Source organism: Microchirus variegatus (assembly GCF_963457635.1).
Source record: "Microchirus variegatus genome assembly, chromosome: 3".
In the NCBI taxonomy this organism is placed as follows: Eukaryota; Metazoa; Chordata; class Actinopteri; order Pleuronectiformes; family Soleidae; genus Microchirus; species Microchirus variegatus.
Window position 1 is genome coordinate 14,822,159 of NC_139804.1, and position 13,979 is coordinate 14,836,137.

General features: G+C 36.8%; 1 protein-coding gene across 1 annotated transcript; it reads right to left on the minus strand.

Moving 5' to 3' along the window:
* Positions 1–3,213: 3,213 nt before the first annotated feature.
* On the minus strand, positions 3,214–4,693 carry LOC310924831 (retinol-binding protein 2-like; the record flags this gene model as incomplete). Its single annotated transcript, XM_083886674.1, has 4 exons — positions 3,214–3,267; positions 3,495–3,596; positions 3,714–3,892; positions 4,621–4,693. The coding sequence occupies 4 exons, from the start codon at positions 4,691–4,693 to the stop codon at positions 3,214–3,216; spliced, it is 408 nt and encodes a 135-aa protein (XP_083742800.1).
* Positions 4,694–13,979: the final 9,286 nt, after the last annotated feature.

Genomic DNA, 13,979 nt, shown 5'->3' on the forward strand with positions numbered 1-13,979 from the left:
ATTATCAGTAAAAGTAGCAGTGATTTTATGGTTTGTAAGTTTATGACTCTAATGTAAACAAATGGAGCACCACTTGTTACCTTAAAAAAAACGTTATATTCTATTCATAAATATTCAATATTCTGTAGGATGACATTGTGTGCAATAACATGCTCTTTTATAATGGGTTTTGGGGATGTTTACAAAAGGGGCGTGTCTGTTCCACAGTTGATATGCATACACCACATTGCTCCACACTGATTGTGTTCTCCCATCAAGACGTATTATGCAGTGATGTTTCATTTATCTACGACTCACCACAGATTGTCAAAGGCTACTGTTAAAAACAAAAACAAACAAAAAATAACTTGCTGCTGTTGCACATGGATGCTGCTTGAAAAAAAAAACGTTTTCACTTACTACATGAGTGGAGTTGAAAGACATACGATAATTAGACAACAACAATAACAAAAATAAACATAAAGTGAACTTGTTCTGCCTACCATGTTGGCTCTGTAGGTGTCGTCCAGTAAAGTGGCCGGCCTCTGTGCTGCCCGGTCAGGCTGCTCAGCTCAATCTCAGTTGAAGAAACTTTGGTGATCAAGAAAGCAAGCAATTGTAGAAACAATGTGTTTTTCCGGTTTGGATTTTCACAATAAATCCCAGAGGACTTCGCCCAGCTTCGTTTTTCATTAAAATGTAATTTAAATATCTGGCTCCGTTTCATTTATTTTACAAATGTTTTACAAATTTACTTCATCTCTCATTTTATATATTCGCATTTTAGTCTATTATCTGAAAGAAAAGGAAGTTCTCTCTATGTGTGACTACTTGAAATTACACAGGACTTTACATTCAACACTGCACCTGGAGATTTGTTTTTAAGTCAAATCTCAACTACACCTAGCTTGATTTATATTTTAGAATGTATAATGCATGTACGCGTGTTGCTGTGTATATCTAAGTGTTTCCCAAAATCTCATTTACTTTCATATTTTGAAATCGGACACTTATTTTGAAGGGTAAAAATCAGCGTTATCCGGTTTACACCTCCCTGTCACTGTCCAACATGACGCAGCTGAGAGTCTGGCGACGTGGATCCTGAACATCCTGCAGCGCTTCCTGTTGAAGCGGCAGAACAAGTTCAACCTGTTCTCTAGTACTGCGCTGCAAAAAATAAAAAAATAAAAAATAAAATAAACAGCAGATAAAAACAATGACTTTACCATGTTAAGAAAAAAAACTACTCAAAACGTTACCGTTATTGATTTTGTGTTATTCCACACCAAAGATGACATTAACAGATAGTTCTGGTGTTTTTAAAGTGTTTTTGTAAAATGCACTAATGGATGTCTGCTGCATTCCATTTGCATCGGAAGTTGGAACTGGGACTCCAACCAAGTTCACCATGTTCCAGTTGAGAAGTCGGTGGAAAAAAACAGACGCAAACTTTTCAAAATTCTGCTAACTTTTGAAAAGTTAGCAGAATTATAAACTCATGTTTACCTATACTTGAGACCAGAAGCAACGTTTTTTAGACTACATGCAAATGAAGGTGGCATGGATTTTGACCCATATGTATGCAACATTATAACCCAGTGTGTTTTTTTTTGTTTTTTTTAATAATATCGAAGTATTGTATTGTTATTGTGTATTAGATGGTGACATGAAACTTATCTTGATGTGAAATGTCATAAACATAAAACATTTCATAACATGCAATAGTGTAACTTGGAGTGTCCATGGAGACATCTGTGCCCATCCAACTGGCGAACAACTGTAATTAAGATCTTTGAACTGTAGAGGGCAGCATTACACCTCTCAGTTCTTCAACTACTTCTTCTACTTCTGATTCATTCCTCTGCACAGCGACATCGTCCATTGTGCACAATAATATCAAAATAATAGCATCTATATCTAAGCATGAGGTTTGTTTAATGAGCTATGTTCAGCAGTTTAACACACACATTCCCTTATTAATAAAATGACTCTGATCTTTTCTTTCATTCACAGAACACTCTGTGTGTCTGCCCACTATTTAATCCTGTACTCATTCATTCACTCACTGTCTTTTTTTCATTCATGAATGAACACACACACACACACACACACACACACACACACACACACACACACACACACACACACACACACACACACACACTGGTGTTTATGTTGTATATAGCTTATTGATTCAAATAACTACATTTGCATTAGGCATTCATGATCATGAACTTAGATCATCCAATTCACTTTTTGTTATTTAACTTCAGGGAATAAAATTGTTTAATTAATTTATTATTAGTTGATTTAATACAGTGAAACTTTTATTCACTTACTGTAAGATATTCAATACTGTTCAATTGGGATATCGTTGATATTATAGTCAATTAGAGTGATTATTTAGACTGAGTTTAAATGCTTAGATTGATTTTATTTTCCCTGTTTTCAGGGTGGTGTCCAGATCTAAAATTAATTACTATATATATATATATTTTTTTTTTTCTTTTTTTAAATATTAAAAAGATTACAAATATTTATTTTATTTTATTTTTATCAATCAAATTATTGCCACTATTGGGGATCCCTTAACACTATGTATTAATAACTTAAGTGTTGCAATTATTACATTTAAGAATTACAAAAATAAAACTCACATTCCATTGCTATTTTTACCTGTTAACAAAGGGAAACACCAAACACATAAATAAATGAAGAAGAAGAAAACACCGGACACAGGACTGTGTAGACATACTGTATGTGAGTCCTTCCATTGTTTGTGGAAAATTAATAAAATAAAAAGTAACCCATTTTGAAATAAATAAAACAATATTTGGAATGTATGTAGTTCAGGTACACATTACCTTAATTAAGTGTTGGCAATGGCTTCCCATATTTTAAATCCAAGATTGTCAGGTTTGGTATGGTTTAATATTAATATTACTTTTGATGTAGACTATGCTGTAGGATATGCTGCATATTTTACTTTAATTTATTAATTTGTCTACCTACAGGGAGCACATGTGTGTCTAGAGCCACAGGTTGCAGACCCCTTCCCTAGTTAACATTTAAGGATTTTGGAGATCTTAGACTTCAAGCCACATCATTGCCTGAAGAATTTTGTACAAGTAAAGTCACAATTTTCATATAAGAGAAAAAGTCAGTTGTTTAATACAAGTCTACACGGTTACAGTATAAATAGACAGTTAGGTGCAGGTGAGCTTTGTTTCCATGTTATTGTGCCTTCTTGAACACTTGGTGGCAGACTTTGTCGAGTGCAGTGAGTTCCTGAAAGAGGAGACGCAGACCTTTAGACACAATTCCACATGTTACTCTCAGTTGCATAATCAGGCTCTGTTTCTTCACACAGTGATTCATTAACTTTTATTGTTATTGACAATAAAAGAGACTCATTAGTCTGATCAAACTGCAGGCTGGGGAAGTTAACTTTTCTGGGTCTAATATTGCTGTGTTGCTTGTTAATGTGCCTCTCTTTCTCTCGCTCTCTCTCTCACCAGGTGTAGCATGTCTCCCTCGATCCACTGTTTCCAGCCACGGTTTTCCTTCTCCCCCTTCTGAACACACACCAGCTTGTCTCCATCCCAGTTCACCAGTGTCTGTTATGTCAAACACACAAAAAACAATCAAGACCTACATACATGCATTTTTCTGGCTGTCATCATCCAGAGAACCTCCTGTATTTTGTCCCTAAAAAGACAAGAAAATAGTCCCACCATGACTTTCCTGTTGTCCAGGGCCTTCGTTTGCTCCTCAAACTCCTGTCCCACCGTGAAGTTGACCTCGTAGTTTCTGAAGGTGCTCAGTGTCTTTGTTTCAAACTTGTCTCCGTCCTGGACAATGATTTTGGTCTGATGCAGATGGGTAGCAATCTTTCTGGTGGCAAAATCAATGTCTGCAAACACAGAATGTAGATGTCCAAGTTTGCACAGTGGAGCATGTCACGCAATTTAGGCTTATGCTTTTTGCTGCTTTGGTGTGTTGGCACCATGAACACACAACCACAAACACCACTTTCATGATCTGCCTAAAAGATCCAACAACCCTGTCTTTTTACATATTCATTTGCACCAAGATTAATTTTTTTTTTCATCATACGGCCCTCACATTTAACCATCTAAATGTTGTATTTGACCCCTTTCAATGAGGATGGAATTTTCCCCATGTACTAAATGGAAATGAGAAATTAGTGCTGCACGGTTGTTTTATGAATTGCAGACAGAGTCATGAATAATGAAAGTGTTTCTGGGGCTGACCATGAACAACAAAACCAAAAAGGCAGAGAAGTCCAGAAGCCTGGGGCCACTACCTGATCCAGGCTGTCTTTATCTTTCACTGAATGAAGTGGGTCAAGGTGTGATTCAATACTTATTTGGCATGATAAGAGAGCATGAAGGTTAACTTGGCCTGATAGCAGCTTGATGAGAAAATGAAGCATTCTTCCATCTTTCGTTAACCTCTAATGCAATTTTTCTCCATCAGTCGCACTCCTCCTCTCTCACACTCCCGGTCATCCTCCACCTAGATTATCCCTTATTATTGATCCCTGTTGTAAGTGATACATGTAGTTACACAAGGTACACTCTCCCCTTTTAAAGCATTAGATGGTCGTGTTCAACTCACCAAGGGCTTTCATGACGTCCTCAAAGTTCTCATTGCTCACCATCTCCCAACGACCGTTGTAGTCTACAGGCATTTTGGATGTGAGTGGAGGAAGAAGTTTGCCTTTAGGTTTAGCTTTTCACACTGAGACACACTGTTCAGCGGGCCCTGCCCTTTATATATAGTGTTTGTGTGTGTGTGTGCGCGTGTGTGTAGGCCAAAGGACAGAGTCCGCCTGATAATTCTCTCTGTACCTTCTTTGCTTCTATTTGTTTGTACATCATAAAGTTCAAGTTTGGATGCATTATGTCCATTGTAAGCCCAGTTCGGCTAAATGCTCTATTAGCTGCACTCATGTGTAGATTCTTCACGCGCTTCCCATGTCTGTTTCTGTGGACACATTGATTTGGAAGCACTTAAAAGAGCCTGCTGTCTCTTCTTCCAATACTCATTTCCTCTGCTTCATCAATTACTCATTCCAGTGGAGAGGAAAAGAGCGTGACGAGAGAGGAGAGTGCCAATCTATTCATTCCTTCTTCTGCATGCAGAAGGATTCCTCTCTGTTAAATGGGAGGACATTTTCAAATCCAGTCCAATGCTATTACAATCCATTAGGAACTTCATTTGTGAAGAGGCATCATTATGTATAATATATTTATATCACAGCAAAAAGTTTGATATACTGCACAATATACAAACTCCACAGAATTGTGATTATAGATTGAAATTGAAACCATTTATTTGACATTCAAGGAAAGAAAGTGTGGTTGTATGTAAGGTAGTGACTTAAAGTCAGCCCTGTCTGTGCTGAGTGTTTGACCGTGGTCTTGGAGGCTCACTCATTGAAAACATGGCTGCCAACTTGAGCCACACCCAGCCAGCATGTCCATGTGGACTCCATAAGGTTTATATTTGGGGTGACAATATGATCTGTGTTTTCCATAATTTGAAAGATGCCATCTTCAATCCTTGCAGAATGGGCAAACCCAGTTGGGACCCTTATGGCGCTTTTCCATTCTATGATACAGCTCTAGCACTACTCGTCTCTACTCAGTTTGGTATCAGGCACATCATTTTCTATTACTTCATAATACCTCCTCAGTGTGGGTGGGTCGTCATAGCACGGCTGCTAAAAAACTGCCATTGTTTTGTTCTATATGTGACACACAAACTGGTGACAGGCAAAGCACTTCCTAGCGGCGTACTGAATCATTAGAATTGCTAAATACACCAGTTTCCTCTGTTAAACATTGAGATTTTAAATTGTACAATGTCATTGCTAAATGTTGGAGATCAACTTTTGAAATCTTTTAACTAATCTACAATTCAACAATTTTTGGTTTGATTCTTGTGTCAGTTTGCACCTATGACTCTTCCAGTGACAACACGCTCTGACCAAGAGCTGAGTAATGCTAGAATGCCAGTAAAGCCCACAGAGGCTTATCTGAATCCTGAGAATATGTTTGCCAATTTATCTCTCTGTTAGGGCGCTTTCACACCAACAGCAGTTGGTGCGCACCAACCGATCCATTCGAACCAAAAACTCTAGTTCGTTTCGTTTTCGTTGGTGTGAAAGCGGACCACACTGGAGTCATATGTTACATAATAACAATTGTATTGCCTGGTGCGGATCAAATAATCGAACTAGTGGTGTGAAAGCGCCCTCAGACAGCATTTTCTAACTGAAAGTTTATAAAACATTCACGTTCTTGCACAAAAGCAAAATGAGTTATTTTACATGATTGCACCCAGGAGAACTTTGTCGATCCACTGCTGTCTGCATCAGTCAGGTTAAATGTGTTATTTTATGACTTTGGTGTTTGAAATCCATCAGTCTACTTCAGTAACCCAAACTTACCAAATGAGGCAGCAGTAAACCAGCATTTCCCATGTTCCCCTGAGTTTAAAAAAAAAATCTCAATCTCAATGGGTGATAGAGAGTGAGCGGTTTACAAACTTCAGTTTCCAGTCAGAAAAGAAAAGGCTGTCTAACTGAAATAAAACAGCAAACATAAAGCACAACTATATATTGTAGACATAGGTGGGTGTAGAAGTCATTGGCTGTCTTTTCTTAAGTGGCTAAAAGCCCACTTGATCAAAAGTGCCGGGCTAGCCAATGTTAACAATACCAGTCGACAACAAACCACACTCTACATGGTATTTTGTGAACACAAACAGCATAGCCACATGTGGTTAAAAATGTAACAGTACTATGTGTACGACTGATTAACTGGGAAACAAATAAAAGACAAGTAGCAGTGTTTTTATCGAGGCAGTCATCTTGGAATCCCATGTTGGTGTTGGTGAGGTTGCTCTGAGTTTCAATAGTACAGTACCTGGCGTGTATTATGAAAAATTCATTGCAAAATTATTTTTTTCTCCTTTTTCCTTTTGTTTCCTTGTTTTTGTTTTAACTTCTCTCGACAGCTGTTAACAGTACCTTTCTCTTATCAGCAGCTCTGACCAGTGCAGTTTGGTCTTTGGGTTTCTTTCAGAGAACATGAACAACTTTTAAAGAGTATATTAAGGCTGTGGCCATGTCTTATCTGACATATGATGGCAAATTTGATCCAGTGGTGATGTGTCTTCATGTGGAGGGTCAAAGGTCAGGTAGGCGGCCTGTGCCATGGTTCATCAATGTTGATAAGGTGTCTTTATCTAAAAGTAACTCTCACAGTAAGTTGAACTGTCTCTATGTCGTATTTCTTTTCATCATCAAAGAATGCGGGTCATACCGTCCACTCCAGCTGTTCATATACATGTGAAAATATGCATGAAGTGAAGTGAATATAGTAGAGTCTCACAAAGTGTCAGACAGTTTAATTATGTGGTTTCACTTTATTAATAGTCCCTGTTAATGCATTTTTAAATGTATTTATTATTTAAACAAAAAACAAACAAACAAAAAAACATTTTATTTTAAACTAAATATGATTATGTATATACTATGTGAAATGTTTTTTTTTTCCTTCTGTACAATAAATCAAAGATGCAGCAAGTTTCTGGAGAGTTATTTTGAAAAATAGTGTCTAAAAATAGTGACACTAAATAGTGTCTACTATGTATAAAACACGCCAACTCTGAAGATCCCCATAGTATCAGTCTGTCATTATTAGTGTCCATGTTTGTTAGTTAGACTCGGTGTGAAAAAAAAAATAATTCAAACTCATTTAGAAGAGACTGAAATTCACAAATGCATTCAAGTTGTGCAAATGACTAGTAACTAAGTGAATTATATACAGTATATATGCTAATTAATCACATTTAAGAGCAGAAGTCGTACAAAAGAAGACTAAAATTACTTTTGACAATAAAAACAAGAAAGACAGCATTGTAACTAAATGGAGCACTACAAAGAACTGTAGTGTAACTGGCCCCAGATTTACATGACACTCAAAAGTATTATAATAATAATAATAATAATACTACTCATAATCCTCATCATCATCATCATAATAGTCAATATTCTATTAACATAATAACAATTTACAGTCAATTACAGGTTTTAATTACAGCAATTAAAACCACTAAGCCATAGATTTGTTTTCTTCAGCTTCAACTCAATGCCACAGCTGCATGAACATGTTGTTTCTTCAGTTCACCACACAGCGGCAATGTTGCTACATTAAAGTCAAAGTTCCTCACACACACACAGGTACTGTATGTGCCCTGTGGTCTCTGTAAAGTAGTGCCACTATTACTTTTTATTTATTTAGACGTTTATTGATCAGGAACAAATGCATTAAACATTATTTCATATGAAGTACAAAACAGATGTCATGCAAACAGGTTTCTAGAGGCTATTTGCAACCCCTGTCCCTGGTTAGAACTTTACTATTAAAACAAAAATTCAAGGTTGAAAACAAAAACATTAATATACAAAATGTGTATAAACAAAAACAAAATAAAGACAAAAACAATAAGCAAACAACCAAACAGATAAGGGCAGGAAACTAATATTGTACAGTAGTATGTACAATATTCACACAGGTGCCTATCACAAAGAGGGATAGGCACACAATCTGGAAGTTCTGTGTTGCAACCCTAATTCTAATTCTGCTTTGTTTGTTTACCAATTGGCAGAATATTTCTGAAGCAAGGATGTTCACACACTTGAAAATAACTTTTAGAAATGAGAAGCCTAACTCAAAAATGTAGTATATTTCTTGATAATTCAGCAGTGGTGCCATCTTACATATTTATATAATGACCTAATGGGTGCAAGAGTTGTTTAGTTTTCTGGGCCCCGAACTTTTATACAATAAGATAAAAGGGAAAATATCATGGCATACATGAACTGTGTTCTGCCTTTGGGGTATATATTGTCTAATCAGGCGAAAGCTTGCACAGCTTCTTCACATGTTGATCAAACTTAAATTAAGAATCTAAAATAACTTGGGCTGTCAAAATTAACGCAATTTTTTCACTTTCATTCCGCTGGGTAGACGTGCAGTTTATGAACAGGCAAGGCGGCGGGCAACTGCTTGGGGCCTCGAGCTGATAGACGCCGGTAAAGCGGATACGTCAATTTTCGGGGGGTATAAGAGTTTCTCGCGACATTGTTTTGAAATGACTTCGTGCAAACATGAAGGACTTTGACAGCGGAGAGATTTCTGAAGGCAGTGATTTTGAGGAATTTCATCTTCGATGACGTCATCGCTGATAATTTCAAACGCGCTGAACAAATTGACCGGGATTTATGGTTAAGACATAATTATGTTGGAAGACGACGAGGTCGGCGATAATGACGATAAATACCACCTTAATCGAAGGAGTGTTTACAACCGCACACCAGGGGTGACAGTGGATGTGGATGCAGATGCCACAGCGCTATAAGCTCCATCACCGTCACATGTGAAGCAGACTGTTACAGTCATTACATGCTGTTCTTGTTCTTCACACTCCATCAGGACTAAATCAAGGCACTGACACAAGTTGATATTACTTTATTTTCTTACTGTTTTTTAATTGAAAATAGTTATTCACTTTAATTTTACATTTTTGTGTCTAAATAAACAAAATTTCACAGGAAAGTCGCAGGTGTGAGCTCTTAAATACTTTTTTAATTGTGTTCCGATATCTGCTGCAGAGAAATCAGTCATTTAGTAGCCATTGAAGCTCAGGTTTTAGAGACATTTTTTCCAGGTGCTTCAGGCCTTAATGGGTTAAAAGGTGCTGATGAGGAATTCCCTGCTGTGGGTTTAGTACCCCCAAGAAAACTTCTATACTTAATATTTTATTTATAATGTGAGTTATTTACAGTGCAATGTATACTTTTTTAAGTTATTTACAGTATTTAATTGTTTCTATATATTTATATTGTCTTATAATGTGGGTTCTTTACAATGTATTGTTAAATTTTTACTAAGTTTGTATAGTTTTTTGTTTTTTTTAAGTTATTTACAGTATTTTTTGTTCTTTACATTTATATTTTCACATACTTTATTTATCTCTCCGTATCTACAACAATATAAAGAGAAAATTAGATTTTTTTCTGGCATATTTACGAATGGTAATTAATCGTGATTAATCGTGATTAATCCACAGCTACCCTGTGATTAATCTGATTAAAAATGTTAATCTTTTGACAGCCCTAAAAATAACACCTAATAATTTTGACTCGTCTGATATATCTCATTCATCTATACGGAAATATCATATTCAGGAGTTCAACAATAATCAGTAATCAAAAGTCCACAAAATTCCCAGTTTAGTTCAGTTCATTTATGCAGTTTATTAAAAAAAAAAAAAAAAAAACTCTCCAGGAGAGAGAGAGAGAGAGAGAGAGAGAGAGAGAAAAAAAAAAACACTGTTTCCAGGGGAACAAAAAAACACAGGCCGGAGAAAACCCCTAACCTAATTAATCATGCAAACATACTTTTATTATGCTGTCTTTTTTCCTCCTGTGTTCTTTTTTGTGACATAGCTTATCTTTGCCATCTCTCCCATAAGTTCATTGGCAGGTATGAATCAGAATGACCTTGCCTTGGAATAATGATAATGTGTGTGTGATTTCTTTTTATTTTATTTTATGTTAAAACAAAATTTTTTTTTTTATTATAAATAAGCAGCCGCTTAGCTCGCTAATGCCTCAGGCTGGCTGTGCTGTGATCAGACTTAACATGACACACAGCCATCTGGTGACCAAGATGCAGACTTTGTGCAAATATGTTCTCTTTGATTTAATTTAATTGTATTTCTCTGCTTCTGTCTGGTGAATCTGCTGCCTGTAGGGACCAGGGAAACAGAGGCAATAACTACTTTTTAATTAAATGTCTGGATATAAGGAAAAACATTGTTTGGATTGAATGAATGACATATAATCCTATAAGTAGAAGTGACTGCCCACAAATGTATCTTGTAGTTATGTAAATGAAATTAGGACGGACTCACAGCCAAACACACATCAGTTTCTCCTGTAGTAGATCATGCATGCATGTGTGTTACGGGAGCAATATGCAACAAATGAGGACAATACCATTACTTGGTATGAGAATAGACTGCGGGCGTTCGGGTCAACATCCATGGGATATTTACACCAGTCGCAAGGGAGTTATGTGTTTTTTTGTAGCCGGTCCAGGGACCATGTCATTTTACTCTAGTGCCCAAAGGGAGGGGTACAAAAAATACAACTGGCTAGTTTGGTACTATTTCTATTGGAAACGCAAAAAAAAATACCTAATGTATTGTATTGTACCAAACCAAACCGTTCCACTCAGTGGAAACACAGCTTTAATTGGAACTTGGAATAATGTTCCTTAGACAGGAACACCCTCTGAACTTGGATTTCCAACTTGGAAACTAGGAGCAACCTCATCAACCCCTGACATTGATTCACTACATGTTGTTGATCGTTTTACTCACCTGTGTCGTTGTGTGTGTTCGACAATGCTTGCTTTCTTTGTGTCAACAACACCCGCCCGATTCTGCCTGTGATTGGCTTACAATGACATTTCACTCGTCCTTAGTCAATCTTCATCACTTATGCAGTTGTCTCATATCCCCTCATGAGGAAAAAAAAAACAACTTTGCCTCTCAGTTTAGAGATTTGGTTTGGTCTGATGAAAACAGCCCCAATGAGCTCTGTGCCACATTTTTGGCAGTCACAGTAATGGAGTTATCGTGATTGAAATGGAATTAGATTACTCGTTACTGAAAAAAGTAACCGTGTTAGTAACACTGTTTATTTTTAACGCTGTTACTCCCATCACTGATTACACTAGGTTACAGAAAAAAAAGTAAGTTGTCAATGTCTTTTCAACTGAAATAGGACCATTTTGCACCGCTGAATCCAAAAATTACATCCATTTTTCTCAATCAGGTCAGGAATCAAAGTACAAGACTGTACCTAAAAAGGTACAAATGCTGTCGCTCCAGTTGTACCCTAACAGGGTACAAGAACTGTACCTTTCTCAGTGTGTACAGGTACATTTTTGTCACTAGGGTTCAGAAATGTTTCTTTAGAGGTACAGACAAGCAGGTACAAATTTTAAAGGTACAGTGTTTGTACCCTGATAAGGTACAACTGGAGTGACAAAGCATTTGTACCTTTTTAGGTACAGTCTCATACTTTCATTTCTTAGTGTGTAAATCCGATCTTCTGACTAAATTGATTACATCTTTGTGACATTATCAGTTGATTTTCATTTATATTTGTCATCCAAAAAAGGTCTTAGGAGAAAAAAAAAATCGTTTTCTAACAGATTATGTAAGGAACAATGGTGTATTCACTGCAGATGTAGCAGAAAACAGGCTTATTCTTGCAAGATCTTCTAGTCGAAGCCATTTCATTCACTTGTAATATATAAAAAAAACAATTAGTCATAAGTTGGCACATGCAAAATCTCATAATAATTTATTTATTGCAAGACATATAAAAGAATTTTGCATCATATGATGTGAAAATACCCGTACATGTAAACAAAAACGTAAAAAAACAAAACAAATATGTAGCTTTCTTCAGAAAGTTGACCTGATTGAGTAAAACCAATTTGATTTTTGGATTCAGCACATTAAATCAGCTAAAAAAAACTTAAACAATGTATTTGGTGTTGACCAGTATTATTAGTCACTTCAGCAACATTTCCTACCATTTTATGCAGATGATATGTGGATTCTTCAAAGAAAACAAAATGAAACATTTATCCAGTAGTGCATCCACTTTGTGCATTTCTGCCTTTTCTTTTACAACTTTTCTTAACAATTGAACTTGTAGATGGACACATTAATCATTAGGTCTCATAGACTCCTCTGTCCATTCCACCCTACAAAACCTTGGAGTTCTTTTTGATAAAGTCATGTGAGTGGACTGCCACCATTGGCAGTTAGTTCAAAACAGCTTTTTTCATTTGAGGAACATCACTAAACTAAGGTCTATGATTTCAAAACCACAACTAGAAATGATAACTTGTACTTTTATCTCTTGTTGAGATGATTGTAATGGTCTTTTAATGTGTTCTACAAAACTGCTGTTGTTCAGATTGTGCAAAACACAGCTGTGAGACTCAAACCAAGAAAAGGGAACACAACCTGGTTTTAGCCTCCCTTCACTGGCAATTTAAATTGACTTTTAGTGCTGTTAGTCAAAATGCTTCCCACATCTCTGTTCTCCTGAGACTCACCAACATGATCATTAAGATCATCCAGGCGGAAGCACCAAAGCTAAGGAATGTACTGCCCTGCCTTTACGTTGTTGAGAGTCTGATGATTCCTTCAAAAAATAGTTGAAATATCTTTTTGGACAGACCGACTGTTTTAGCTCTAGATGAATAACCCATTATTTGTTACTGATTGTGCAACTGCAAAGTATTTCAGAGGACTTTAAAATGTGTTTTAGTATTACAACACAACTTGGATACATTTCACACATTTCAGCACATCTGTGCCGTGTACGCTATTACATTATCTACACCCTTCGTGCTGCACATATGCAGCCAGTAGGCTGTGAAATAGCCCTGCACTTGTACTCCACGCAATTTACCCCCCAGAGTTGAATTTCTGTCCATCTCCTAATCTTCGAACAGTCAGATGTTTGTGCATCGTGCACACATGCTGTGTCACCGTCCACAATGCCCGTTCAATATCCTGCGCTATTCCATTACATTTCATTCATTAGCCCGCCATTCAAAGTGCTGCATTACTAAGTCTTTACATCCCCATGCAGCTCCCTCTGTGTCCCACTCATCTCTGGCGTCTCTGCCTCCGCCCTGCTGTTTCAAGACATCAGAGGATGGATTAAACACAAATGAATGTGAAATGTCTGCTGTTTGTTATGAAACTCAAGCCATCGATTTCACGAGACTTGCTATATTTGTGGTATATTTTCATCCCACCCATGGACTCTAATAGTGCAGTGTCTCGCTGTGCTCTTTGATGTCCTT